The sequence below is a fragment of the Trachypithecus francoisi genome, unplaced genomic scaffold (assembly GCF_009764315.1).
Source record: "Trachypithecus francoisi isolate TF-2019V2 unplaced genomic scaffold, Tfra_2.0 Lachesis_group10, whole genome shotgun sequence".
Taxonomy (NCBI): domain Eukaryota; kingdom Metazoa; phylum Chordata; class Mammalia; order Primates; family Cercopithecidae; genus Trachypithecus; species Trachypithecus francoisi.
Genome location: NW_022681455.1, coordinates 34,216,635 through 34,230,831, shown reverse-complemented (window position 1 = coordinate 34,230,831; position 14,197 = coordinate 34,216,635). Strand labels below are relative to the sequence as shown.

The following is a 14,197-nucleotide window of genomic DNA, read 5'->3' as shown; positions in this document are numbered from 1 at the left end:
CAACCTCGGTGAGTTTTTTAAAGAAAGCAGCACCAATAGAGGATAACATGCTTTAAAACAAAAAGAAAGAAAGAAATCCCATAGTCTTGTCCCCTAAACTACTAGAATTATTTGTAAGTATTATTTTACCCCATTCCTCCCTTTCTTCCTCTCCTACCAAGGTAGGAGGAAGGGTAGCTGAGTGTAGAGAGACAAGAAAAATAGAAGATAAGTAACTATAACAAAGAGAGGAAAAACAAGGAAATAAGCTGTGATACAAATTTGAAAGAAGGCAGGGAAAAAAGTGAGAAATCAGGAGAAATAAAGATGAGCAGATGCTGGGCATGGATGGTGGCTCACCCCTGTAATCCCAGCATTTTGGGAAGCTGATGCATGACAATCTCTTGAGGGTAGAAGTTCAAGACCAACCTGAGCAAGAGAGTGAGACTCTATCTCTACAAAAAGTTTAAAAAATAAAAATATCAGAAGAAAGATCTCTAATGAAAAAAATAGATATGTAAATAAATAATTTTTTTTTTTTTTTTTTTTTGAGACAGACTCTTGCTCTGTCACCCATGCTATAGTGCGATGGCACGATCTCGGCTCACCACAACCTCTGCCTCCTAGGTTCAAGCGATTTTCCTGTCTCAGTCGCCCAAGTAGCTGAGATTACAAGTGCCCGCCACCACATCTGGCCAATTTTTGTATTTTTAGTAGAGACAGGGTTTCACCATGGTGGCCAGGCTGGTCTGGAACTCCTGACCTCAGGTGATCCGCCCACCTTGGCCTCCCAAAGTGCTGGGATTATAAACATGAGCCATCGCCCCTGGCAATAAATAAAATTTTTTAAAAGGTGGCTGGGCACTGTGGCTCATGCCTGTACTCCCAGCATTTTGGGAGGCCAAAATGGGAGGATCGCTTGAGCCTAGGAGTTTAAGACTAGCCTGGCCAACATGGTGAAATCCTGTCTCTACAAAAAAAAATACAAAAATTGACTGGGCATGGTGGCTCACATAGGTAATCCCAGCATTTTGGGTGGCCCAGGCATGCGGATCACTTGAGGTCAGGAGTTTGAGACGAGCCTAGCCAACATGGTGAAACGCTGTCTCTACTAAAAATGCAAAAATTAGCCGGGCATGGTGGTGCGTGCCTGTACCAGCTACTCAAGAAGCTGAGGTGAGAAGATCACCTCAGCTCAGGAAGGTCAAGGCTGCGGTGAGCCATGATCATGCCACTGCGCTCCACTCTGGGTGACAAAGTAAGGCCCTCTCTCAAAAAAAAAAGGTAAGTGGGGTTAGTGGGAAAAGGGGTGTGTGTGTGTGTGTGTGTCACACTCAGCTTGTTTGCCTTGCTGGGGTCACTGAAGTTTGAGACCTCTGTGGTGGCCCACCGGTCAACAGTCCTTTCCCTGGTGTTCTAGCTAGTTAAATTTACATGATGCCTTTTTCTTGAGGAGTCACAGCATTCCTGTGAAGTTGTCTTTAGGGGAAGGGGAAGAAAAAACAATACAAATACTTGGTTTTAGAAGTCCAGGCAAAGAGCACACCCTCAAATTCAAGTGTGGCCTGTTTTAAATCATGTAGGACCATAAAAAGTAAAAGTTTAGAATCTTTGTGTCTAAGCTCTCTGGACATATGCTTAAGAGTGTGTTTCATTTAAATAATTCCAGCTTTCAAAGGAAAAACTCTCTCTGTCCTTCTCTCTTTGCCCTTCAGAACCAGGAGAGGAAGCACAGGACGTATGTCTATGTGCTTATTGTCACTGAAGTGCTGGAAGACTGGGAAGATTCAGTTAACATTGGTAAGCCATCTTCAGACAGCCTGGAAAGGGCTCCTCACAGCCAGCCCTTGCCATGCCACAGGTCATTACCAGAACCAGAAACAAGAGCTTACCAGGCTCAGTGGCTCACACCTATAACCCCAATACTTTGGAAGGCCAACACAGGAGGATCACCTGAGCCCAGGAGTTCAAGACCAGTCTGGGCAACCTAGTAAGACCTCATCTCTACAAAAATCAGAAGAACTAGCTGGGTGTGGTGGCACATGCCTGTGGTCCCAGCTTCTCAGGAGGCTGAGGCAGGAAGTTCATTTGTGCTTGGGAGGTTGAGGTTACATTGAGCCATAATCATGCCACTGCACTCCAGCCTAGGCAACAGAGCGAGACTGTCTCAAAAACGAACAACAACAAAAAAAACCAAGAACTGGATAAAGAATAGAAATAATTGAGGGATGTGTATAATAAAACAAGCATGTACATTTTGAACCCGATAGTATTTTGAAATGTTTAAATGGAATCTGAAGTGAGTATATGGTCCACAAATAGAAGCATGACCTCTAAAACTAAGAAATGTTGCTTCTAAAATCAAACTGGGTCCTTCCCAAATGGGCTATACTTCTGCACCTCCTGAGCAGATACTGATTGAGGGCCTCCGCCATGCCAGGCTCACTGCTGGCCGTGGGGACCGTAAGTGACAGCAGGACCCTGGTCTTGTTCCTATTGAGAAAACTGTTTGGTAGTGTGAGTCCCTCTAGCAATCATTTAGTAGATGCAGAATAGTGCAGGTAGTTTCTAGTTTTATTCTTATATGAATATATCTACAGTATATATTTTTATATTTTTCATATTTTATATGAATATAAAAATGATAAAATTTATGAACTTTTTTATAAAAGGGTGCTGGGTGCACCCTTTAGGTACACCCAGCTTTCTCCCAAAGGAGCCATTTTCTTTTATCTCAGATGGCTATTATGTTTACATCTTTTGAACTATAAAGTGTAGTGGTACAAAGGTTGGTTCACGGTTTGATTATTTACCTCTGAAGGAAAGTATATTCTAGAAAGTAGAACACTAATTTCCGTTACAAATTGGCAGACAGATAAAATTTACTTGCCAACATTCTCCCTTTAATGTTAGTGTTTTCCTTGCCGCCATGCCCCTCACATTGTTACTCTGGGCAGTTCGTAGCCCTTTGGCTCTTGATGGCTTTGTGTCTAGTAATAATGCAGGGTGCTCAAGGAAATAAATTCATTGTGGATATGCTGAAAACAGACTCCCTGACAGCTGTGCTAGCACCAGAAAAGGAGACAGCAATGGATGTGTGGTGTGGCCCTATCCTCAGAGCACTCTGTCAGGCAGGAGTCACACACTTGTGATACTAATTTTTTTAGGTACCGTTGCTCTATTAATATTCAAACAAACCTTTCGCCTTGTATTCCCACTTCTGAGAATTAACCCTAATGAAATAATCTAAAATATGACAAGCCTATGGAGCCTTCCTTCAGATGATCTTACTACCATTTTTCTTACTGGTTAAAAATTGCATCTTAAATGTATAACTCAGTGAATGACAAATCAGTGAATGACATGTGTCTGATGGAATGTTATACAGCTGTTAAACACCATAGTTTAACACCACCTGGTGCAGTGGCTCACGCCTATAATCCCAGCACTTTGGAAGGCTGAGACAGGTGAATCACTTGAGGTCAGGAGTTCGAGACCAGCCTGGCCAGTGTGGTGAAACCCCGTCTCTACTGAAAATACAAAAATTAGCCAGGCGTGGTGGCTCACACCTGTAATTTCAGCTACTCAGGAAGCTGAGGCAGGAGAATTGCTTGAACCCGGGAGGTGGGGGTTGCAGTGAGCCAAGAATATGCCAATGCACTCCAGCTCGGGCAACAGATAAGACTCTGTCTCAAAAAAAAAAAAAAAAATTGTCAATGTTAAAGAAAAGCTAATATTGGCAGGGATGTAGTGAGACTGGCATCCTGACCACACAAGCAGGACTCGGGATCAGTGTCGCCTTTCTGTAAAGCACTTTTGCAGTATAAATCAGGAGCCCTTGAAAGTTCAAAAGCTCTATTTTTGTAGTCCTTGTGCTAGATGTCTTTCCCTAGATGGTTAAAAAGAAAGAAAAAATGGGGAACATTTTTTTAAATAGGATTATTTATAATAATTAAAATCACTAGGCATGGTGGCTCACGCCTGTAATCCCAGCACTTTGGAAGGCTGAGGCAGGCAAATCACTTAAGGTCAGGAGTTTGAGACCAGCCTGGCCAACATACTGAAACCCCATCTCTACTAAAAATACAAAAATTAGCTGGGCGTGGTTGTGTGCACCTGTAGTCCCAGCTACTTGGGGACTGAGGCAGGAGAATTGCTTGAACCTGGGAGGCAGAGATTGCAATGAGCTAATGCCACTGCACTCCAGCCTGCTTGACAGAGTGAGACTCTGTCTCAGTAAATAAACAAACAAAAATTAGCTGGGCGTGGTTGTGGGTGCCTGTAATCCCAGCCACTTGGGAGGCTGAGGCTGAGCCTGGGAGGCAGAGGTTGCAGTGCGCCAGGATCACATTGCTGCACTCCAGCCTGGGTGACAGACTGAGACTCTGTCTCAAAAATAATCATCATCATCATCATCATCATCACAGACAATTGATGTCCAGTGATGTGGAAATGGTTAAATGAATGATAGTACATCCATGCTAGATATTATGATATAATGCAGCCATAAATGTCTGACCAAAAAAAGACAGGGTCTCCCTCTGTTGTCCAGACTGGAGTACAGTGGATCACAGTTCACTGCAGCCTCAAACTCCTGGGCTCAAGCAGTCCTCCTGCCTTAACCTTCCTAGCAATGGCAATGTCATATTTTTTTCATAACATAGGTTGTTTAAGAAATAGTGTGACGTAGGACAGGCGTGGTGGCTCATGCCTGTAATTCCAAGTACTTTGGGAGGCTAAGGCAGGAGGATCACTTGAGGCCAGGAATTTGAGACCTCATTTACACCAAAAAAAAAAAAGAAAAAAAAAAAAGAAGAAGAAGCAGGTGTGGCGTGTGCCTGTAGTCCTAGCTACTTGGAAGGCTGGGGCAGGAAGATCCCTCGTGTCTGGAAGCTTGAGTTTGCAGTGAACTATGATCATACCACTGCAATCCAGCCTGAGATCCTATCTCTGGGGAAAAAAGAAAAGAAAAGAAAAAATAATGTGAAGAAAAAAAGAACCAGTAACAAAAATTAAAAAGCAAATTCAGTAGTACATACTTTTAGCAGCCAGGTACTCTTCAGGCGCTTTGCTTACTAATCGTCACAACAAACTTATGAGATAGGCCCTATTTATTGTCTGTTTTATAGATGAGGAAAATGGAGCAGGAGCACAGCTACCTGAGGCTGCACAGCTCATTGGAGCCATTTATGTGATTGGAGCCCAGCACTTTGGCTTCAGAGTCCTTGTTCCTGACCATAACACTCTAGCAGTGCTGGTCAGGATTCGGAGCACCTGAAAGGCATGATCCAATTTTAGTTATCTCAGGATTGTTTCTTTTTCAAGTATATGCAAAAAAGGCAATTGTGCTAGGGTATTGAGAGTAGTCTTCTCTAGTTTACAAAATTATGAGTACTTATTACTTTTATAAGAGAAAAAAATATAAAGGATTTTAAAGCATGGACTAGAAAAGAGTAAGAAAATAAACTGAAAAATAAAAGTGTGATTGTATTGAGATTATTTTTTCTTATTTTAAAAAATATTTTCTGGCCGGGTGCGGTGGCTCACGCCTATAATCCCAGCACTTTGGGAGGCCAAGGTGAACAGATCACGAGGTCAGGAGATCGAGACCATCCTGGCTAACATGGTGAAATCCCGTTTCTACTAAAAATACAAAAAATTAGCCAGGCGTGGTGACAAGCGCCTGCAGTCCCAGCTACTCGGGAGGCTGAGGCAGGAGAATGGCATGAATCCAGGAGGCAGAGCTTGCAGTGAGCCGAGATAGCGCCACTGCACACCAGCCTGGGCGACAGAACAAGACTCTGTCTCTCTCTCTCTCTCTCTCTCTCTCTCTCTCTCTCTCTATATATATATATATATATATATAATTTTTTTTTCTATTATGTCAGTACATTCACTCTTATAAGAAAACTTTTAAATAAATTAGTGATTACAAACCAGCCATCCTAGTAATTCTGGAAGCTGATGTTTGTGTTGATTTTTTTTTCCCCCTGCTTGGGTCAGGGTGTCACTCTGTCACCCTGCTGGAGTGCAGTGGCGCAATTACAGCTCACTGCAGCCTCAACTTCCCGGGCTAGGGTGATCCTCCTACCTCAGCCTCCTGGGTAGCTGGAACTACAGGCTTGTGCCACCATGCCCAGCTAATTTTTGTATTTTTTGTAGAGACAAGTTTGCCATGTTGCTCAGGCTGGTCTCAAACTGCTGGGCTCAAGCGATCCGCCGACCTTAGCCTCCTAAAGTGCTGGGATTGTAGGCGTGAGCCACCTCGTCAGGCCCTCATGCCAGTTTTTCACAAGAGATGGGGATGCTGCTAGGCTTTGATCCCTATGTATGTGCAAGCAAGGAAAGCTCAGAGACCCAGGAGGGCAGGAGGAAAACACTAGCCATAGTTCTCTCTGGAGGGCAGGTTTTACACAATTACTCTTAGCTCTTCAGTTTTCAGGTTTCTCACCTACTTTCTACATTAGACATTTGTATAATATTTGAAGCATATGAAGTGTGCTTGAGTTACTTTTGTAAGGAAAAAAAGTGTTAAGAAACATTGCTTTAATGTTTTCTACATTTTCTCAAAAGTTCTAGGCTCAGAAACCTTATTGCTCTTGTACTAGTTTCTTTTCTCTCTGCCTCCACAGGAAGGAAGAGGGAATGGTTTAAAATAGAAGATGCCATAAAAGTGCTGCAGTATCACAAACCCGTGCAGGCATCATATTTTGAAACATTGAGGCAAGGCTACTCAGCCAACAATGGCACCCCAGTCGTGGCCACCACATACTCGGTTTCTGCTCAGAGCTCGATGTCAGGCATCAGATGACTGAAGACTTCCTGTAAGAGAAATGGAAATTGGAAACTAGACTGAAATGCAAATCTTCCCTCTCACCCTGGCTCTTTCCACTTCTCCTCACAGGCCTCTTCTTTCACATGAGGCATGGTGGGCAGCAAAGAAAGGGTGTATTGATAATGTTGCTGTTTGGTGTTAAGTGATGGGGCTTTTTCTTCTCTTTTTATTGTGGGGTGGGGGTTGGGTGTGTAATTTGTAAGTACTTTTGTGCATGATCTGTCCCTCCCTCTTCCCACCCCTGCAGTCCTCTGAAGAGAGGCCAACAGCCTTCCCCTGCCTTGGATTCTGAAGTGTTCCTGTTTGTCTTATCCTAGCCCTGGCCAGACGTTTTCTTTGATTTTTAATTTTTTTTTGTTAAAAGATACCAATATAAGATGAAATCTTTCAAGAATTTGTCCTATAATGTGCTGTACAGTTCCGTAGAGTGGTCACTTCCACTGCAGGATACATTTATCTACACATTATATATCAGACATATAATATGTAAATAAATGACTTGTAGAAAGAGAAATTTGTTTAATTTTTCAAGATTTTTTTCTCTTTTAATTTGGGCATTTCTGGAATTGAGAGCCTCACAATTAATATACCTTTTCGTTTTTGATGCTAGTGGCTGGGCAGGTTGCCCTGTCCTCTATTTCCCAGTCGTTGACTGTAGGTATGGGAAGTGTTCAGCTACCTTCATAGTGCTCCCAGGACTCATGGCCTTTCCTTCTTTAAGCTGTATTTCCATACCAAGAGAGAAACAGGAAGAAACCTTTATTTTATTTAATTTTTTTTAACCAAGCTAGGAGCAAATGTCTCAGCCCAGATCTGTAAAAACAATGATAGAAATTGAATTCTGCCCCACATGTTGACAGTAGGGTTTGAACTGGATTCTTGGGATTGCTTATCTGAAAAACTGGAGCATCAGGTACCATTTCTGTCCTGCTGGTTTGGAATCTTTTCCGTAATGCTACTTATTACCGACAACAACCTCTCTTTGTGTCCGTATATGCCTTACACCGTGCTGACCTGGATATTGTCTTTGTGCTCTGAAGCATCCAGCTGTACTTTGCAGGTGCATCAATGTAGTCCTGTCCCCGAACTGGGTAACCATGTTCCTGAAAAGTACACTGGGGAAATTCACCTGCTTGCTTGTCTTTGTAATGGCACGGCACTTGTGACTGCACCATGGAGCATGCTCAGAGCTATTACATTGGTCTCCCATCTCCCACCAGGATATGAAAGGTCCATATGGGAAGCCACATAATCACTTATTACAGTGGTTACATAATACACTGGCTCACTGCAGACTCTCGTTTTTTGATACAGGTTTCGTGCTGGCTTCATTTGCCAATTGTGTTGTTTAGTTCGGAAGTAAGAGGGTCTTGAGATGGAGGGATAAGGAGGAGTACACTGACTGAGCCCTGGCTTAGAACAAGAGATTATCTCTATACCCCGATGTCATCTCCTTAGCCAAGATGTGAAATTAAAATCATAGTTCTCCTTATTTAAAAATTCTGATAAAGCACTCAAACTTTGAAAAACTTACTTTTCCCTCCTACTAAAAGAAATATATGTACCTCATAGCCCTGTGTCATTTAGTGTTCAGCACTTTTGGGAACATCAGTTGGTGAACTTTAAATTTTGTTATCTACTCGCCAGGCATGGTGGCTCACACCTGTAATCCCAGCACTTTGGGAGGCCAAGGCAGGCGGATCATCTGAGGTCAGAGGTTTGAGACCAGCCTGGCTAACATGGGGAAACCCCTGTCTCTACTAAAAATATAAAAATTAACTGGGTGTGGTGGGCGCCTATAATCCTAGCTACTTGTAAGACTGAGGTGAGATAATCACTTGAACCTGGGAGGCAGAGGTTGCAGTGAGCCGAGATTGCACCACTGTCGTCCTGCCTGGGCAACAAGAGTGAAACTCCATTTCAAAAAAGAAAAAAAACATTGCTATGTACTCTTAGTTTACATCCTCTCTCCCAATCTTGAAACACAGAGCCAAAGAGCAGTTGTATTCTTGGGATACCATGATACCTCTGGGAAAGGAATTACATCCCCAAGGAGAGGTCCCATTGGAGAAGAACAACACTGTGGAACTTGAGTCTGAATGCCAACTTCCTAGTCACATATCCTTCTTAAAAACGAACACACTGTTTCTTATCCTGACCTAGAGCATTCTAAAGTTCTGTTCAAATAAACAAAGAGCAAAATAAAGTAGATTTAACCAAGTGCTAAGTGGAATTCAAGAAATACATTCTTCCAGATAAATACTACCTTTGTGGTATGGATTTGAAAGTCCTTTGCAGGAAAACAGTCAATACTCTTTAAAAATGAACTGCAGGGCTGGGCATAGCGGCTCACACCTGTAATCCCAGCACTTTGGGAGGCCAAGGCAGGTGGGTCACTTGAGGACAGGAGTTTGAGACCAGCCTGGCCAACATGGCAAAACCCTGTCTCTACTCAAATACAAAAATTAGCTGGACGTGATGGTGCACGCCTGTAATCCCAGTTACTTGGGAGGCTGAGGCATGAGAATCACTTAAACCTGAGAGGCAGAGGTTGTAGTGAGTCAAGATCATGCCACTGCACTCTGGCCTAGGTGACAGATCGAGACTCTGTCTCAATAAATAAATAAGAAAATAAAACAGACCTGCAGTGCTAACAGTAATGTATTTATTTGTTAATGGTCTTTGAGTGTGTTTTGACTGGGCTAGTGTAATAATATACTACCCCGAAAGGGCAGTTTCGATTGTTGTTGGTGTCTTTGGGTCAGGAAAGTGAACTGTGCCAACAAGTATTTTTCAGTGACATGAATGGATTCCTGTTAATGCAATTAACTGAGACACTGTGCTTATGCTTTCTTAACTGACAAAAAGAGGCCTTGTCCAACATCAGAATTGTTGAAACTGGTGCTGTTTTCTGTTGCACTGGGATTCTGATGATCTGGGATTTTCCCTCCCTGGCACCGTAAACACCATGGCTGTCTTTACTGAGAATGTCATCACAGTCCTTTAGTGATAGATTAGTTAGACCCATGGTTGCAATACCTTTATCTCCCCAAAGAATCAAAAGAAAGCACAAAAACTACCCTGTTTGCAGAATATTTCATTGACATTGATTTGTCATTAATGCTACCAGTGCTGACCTCATTCAGACTTGGTAGAAACAGATTCCTATGTTTAGGGCAGATCCCTAGCCTCTCGCTCACAGTGAATTTGCATGTCCTAGATTCTGGTTATTGCTAGAGCATCCATTAAAGTCTACCAAACTCAGGACAGAGAAAGATAGCAGTGGATTTTTAAAAATTTTTAGTTTATAAATTACAATCATTGGGGAAACACTAGTAAGGTCATGTGGTCTTTTGGACCAGGATTTTCTCCTCTCTCTCTTTGTGTGTGTGTGTGTGTGTGTGTGTGTGTGTGTGTGTGTGTGTGTGTGTATAGGAGGACAGAAGGGCTACCAGGAGGTGTCAACCATGTTAGATTTTCTCTAGCCTTCCAGAAACAGTGCAGCCCATGAAACAGGAATCTTAATTTTCCTCATTGCAAATATAACAGGATGGAACAGTTAGTGAATTGACTGTTTTGTTTTTGCAAGTGTCTACCACTCCATCCGCCCTGCATGGAGAGGGCTCTCTCACTGCTAGGTCTAGGCTGAGCCATCTGGAAGGATCAAAGGGTGTGGGAGTATCACCGCCTCTCAGGCTGCAGAAGGTCTCGAGGGTGGTGTCACAGCAGGATTTCCGCCTTCTGCATTGCGTTGCACAGCCCCATGGAACGTGAGGCACTTGAGGCATTGCTTCTTGCAGCCTCTGGGGAGCAGAGTAGGTCACTGCCCTCTGGGAGTGTTTTGCAGTAGTTTTGTAAATGTATTGCTACATAGTCAAGTTCCTTTGTGGCAAAGAAATATTTTGTTTTGATATTAGGAGCCGGCCCATGTATTGCCTCTTAGGCTTGCTTGCTTAGAAGAAAAAAGTCACCCTTTGTGGTTTTTAAAAGAAGAAAAAAATTCTGTGCCGATCTGTTCCTCCCCCTGCTCCTTCCCTTTTCTCTACATACAGTGCTCATTGGGGGCTCCTGCTAAACCTTCTTAACCAGAGAATAGGTACTTGTTAGACCTGAGTGTACGTTTCACATGTTATCCTTCACCTATTTCTCATTTTCTTTTTTTTTGGGGGGGTGGGTTCTGTATCAATTTAATTTGGCTTCATTACATCTACTGAAATCAAGGCCATACTTACTAAACATGATACTATGTTAATGACTGTTCCTCTTCCCCTACCCATTTCTCCACCATCTACATGCTTTTTAGGCCATACCTATCCCCTCTCTGGGAACTGAGGAATGGAGACATTCTCCGTCATAGACCTAAGAGGCACTTCTTGTGGATATGTGGATGTCCAGTATAAGATACTGCAGTGACAGCGGTTTTGCTTTTCAGAGCAGAGGCCTGGCATTTTGTTTCCACCTTCCTGTGCTAAGAGAGTCCAGTAATTAAGCCACATTCACTCCTTGGAAAAAACTCTGTGTTGTATCGGAACCTCACCGATGGTTCATGGGCTTCCAGCAGAATATATTCCTCCCTTTTATTTATAGAAGAGTATACAGAAATTCATCTGGACAGAAGGAGTCTCTCTATGTAATAGGCACCCTTCTACTATTGCTCACAATCAATCAATGGTCCAGATGGCAATTATGATTTTCCACATTCCTCTGAGCTGCTCTCTCCTGAAATCACTCTGCAAATTTTGTTGACCAATTTGCAAACAAAAGAGAACGCAGTGGCCTACCCAACCTAGAAATCTATTCTGCCTAATTCTCTTAAAAACACCATTGAGAATGCAAAATAAGTCCCTTTTTTGTTTTTTTGCAGAAGCACTACAAGAAAGTGTGTCTAAAACCACAGAACTATACACATACACACAGAGACACATGTGCTCACGCACACACAGAGTTGGGATCAAAGCATCTTATCCAATACATAGTTGGGGGAGCACGGGAAAAAGCTGGCAAGAGGGGAGATGGAGAGATCTGATTGGCTAAAGATGTTGGAATGTTACAGTACGGCATGGAAGTGGTTCCTGGGCTATACAAAAAAGGGGGTGGGCAGGCAGAGAGAATGATAAATCCAGGCTACTAGAGAGAGGGTCAGTGGCCATGCATGAGTTAAAGATAGTAGAGGCCAGTTTACATGGATGAAATGTTATATTATGGAGTGGTCATTTGAAGAAGGATGGACTTGCAATGGTCCAGGGGAGGAGCCTCTGCTTAGCAGGACACCTCCATGGTCTGGTGTCTGTCCAGGTCATCAGGGGACTCACAGGATTCTTGAGTTCCATCTGACTGATTGCTAGTGACAGACCGGCTGAAGGGACTTTCTCCAGAGCCGAGGCTACTCTAGGTTGAGTGGGTTTGTGATCGGGTTAGCCGAGTCATGCTGGCAGATGGTATGTAGCCCATTCCCTGCAAAAAGTACTTGAAGGCCTCGGTGAGCTTCCCAGGCTGAACTACCTAGGGCAGTCCCCCACAATCTGCCATCTTTAGCAGAGTTGTATTTACAGGGTTCAGGCGGTAATTGCATTTGACCACAGCCTCAACTGCAGGCGAATTTTCCCCTACCACCGGTAAAGTAGAACACTTTAATGTTTTTGATTTTATCATTTTGGCCCAGTATGGGTCTTTTGATCTCCAGGTCTCTGCGTCCATTGTAGGAATTCAAGAATTGCTGCAGGTTGTCTTGGTTGATGTCTTGGGCAATATGCATTCTGTAGGTTTGGATCAGGTCCAGGTTGGCCTGTAACTCTTCCGGCCCAAAGTGATGAGCCAAAATAATGTCCACAACATTGGTTGTCAGGCCAGAGAGTTTGGAAGCTGCCCAGTCAATCCAGCCTTTTGCACAAGGGTCAACATTAATGAGCACAAGGCCTTCCACAAGCTCTGGATGGTTGAGTGCAAATCTGCTGAGGATGTAAGCTCCAGCTCCAACTCCAATACCAATGATGCTTTTCAGGCTTAGGTGGGTAAGAACAGGAGGCAACATTTTGGCCAGCTCATCCATTGTGGGGTACTGATACCCTGTTGGGAAAGAGGGTGCACCTTCCTGCTGGCCTGGGGCATCCACATGACAGCAAAATGCTGGGTGATCTCGTGCATATCCTCAGAGTTAAAGAATGCATTGAAACAGGATTTATGGTTGAGGCCAATGTCATGATACATTAGTATAACTGGTCTGTTTCCTTTGGGTAAGCCTCTTATAGTGACGTGGACCACACCATGAGTTGTTTCTATGTCATGTTCCTGACAGTCAAAGTCCTGGAAGTTTCGTGTACCATTCTTATCATTTAGAAGTGGTTTGATCTATGTGAGCTGAACATCCTGAAGTTCATCCATGAGGTCAGATGACGAGAGTAGAGGAGTGGCAAGAATAAATTGGTAACTCTGAGGCGCGGGCACCCGCTGTGAGTGCAGCAGCGGCGGTGGCAGCGGCGAGAGGGGCGGAGTTCTCATTTTCATCTAGTACTTTCTTAATGCCTCTGTTGGAGTCCCCATCCTCATCTTTAAAAAAAAAAAAAAAACAGCTGAGCCTAAGCCACATGCATTTTTTAGTTCACAAAAAGGATTTAATAGCCACATTGTGATTTTTGCCACAACTGTGTGATTTAATATTCTCTAATATCAAGAGTGGATTTAGAATTGAAGGAAATACCTGGAGAAATCACAGTGGGATGAATTTTTGCTTTAAGAGAAATGAGAGTTGGCTGTCATTGATAATACAGCTTTATCCTACTCTCACCTGCATTTCAGAAAATAACCCTCATCTTTACAAAACATAGGACACTTGTGAGACAGTTAAGTAGCTATGGGGAGGGAGGACATTATTGAATGGTGATTAAATAATGCAGATGGCCCTTCTGTTTCTTAAAGATGGTGGAAGAGGTCAGACTGCTCCGTCGAGGTGGCAGTGATTTATTCGGAGTCCTGTTGGATAGAGCCTATCTCCTCGAGGCTACAGAGGCTTCTAGGATATGGAGCTGTGCATGTTAGTGACTCAGCCTTACCTTCATCAGGGCACCCACGTAACTTGGAGCAAGTGGGAGAGGACCCGAGTCATCATCTGTGCTGTTTGGTGAGTTTTGCAGCGGAGACTTCACCATCCAGGAGAGCTGTGTTTCTTTTTTTTTTTTTTTTTTTTGAGACGGAGTCTCGCTCTGTCGCCCAGGCTGGAGTGCAGTGGCCGGATCTCAGCTCACTGCAAGCTCCGCCTCCCGGGTTTACGCCATTCTCTTGCCTCAGCCTCCCGAGTAGCTGGGACTACAGGCGCCCGCCACCTCGCCCGGCTAATTTTTTGTATTTTTTTTAGTAGAGACGGGGTTTCACCGTGTTAGCCAGGAT

The 14,197-nt window shown here is 43.5% G+C and overlaps 1 protein-coding gene and 1 pseudogene across 2 annotated transcripts in view; one reads left to right on the top strand and one right to left on the bottom strand.

Moving 5' to 3' along the window:
- Window positions 1-13,380, top strand: part of LOC117087074 (diphosphoinositol polyphosphate phosphohydrolase 1) — a 115,058-nt gene extending 101,678 nt beyond the window's left edge. Inside the window, exons 4-5 of the mRNA XM_033216848.1 lie at window positions 1,695-1,779; window positions 6,612-13,380. Of these exons, the coding sequence (XP_033072739.1) occupies window positions 1,695-1,779; window positions 6,612-6,790 (264 nt within the window). The 3' untranslated portion in view covers window positions 6,791-13,380. The remainder of the gene's footprint in view (window positions 1-1,694; window positions 1,780-6,611) is intronic.
- LOC117087070 lies at window positions 10,979-13,351 on the bottom strand (annotated as a pseudogene). The gene has a single exon (XR_004438666.1). The product of XR_004438666.1 is annotated as a protein NDRG3-like (transcript).
- Window positions 13,381-14,197: the final 817 nt, after the last annotated feature.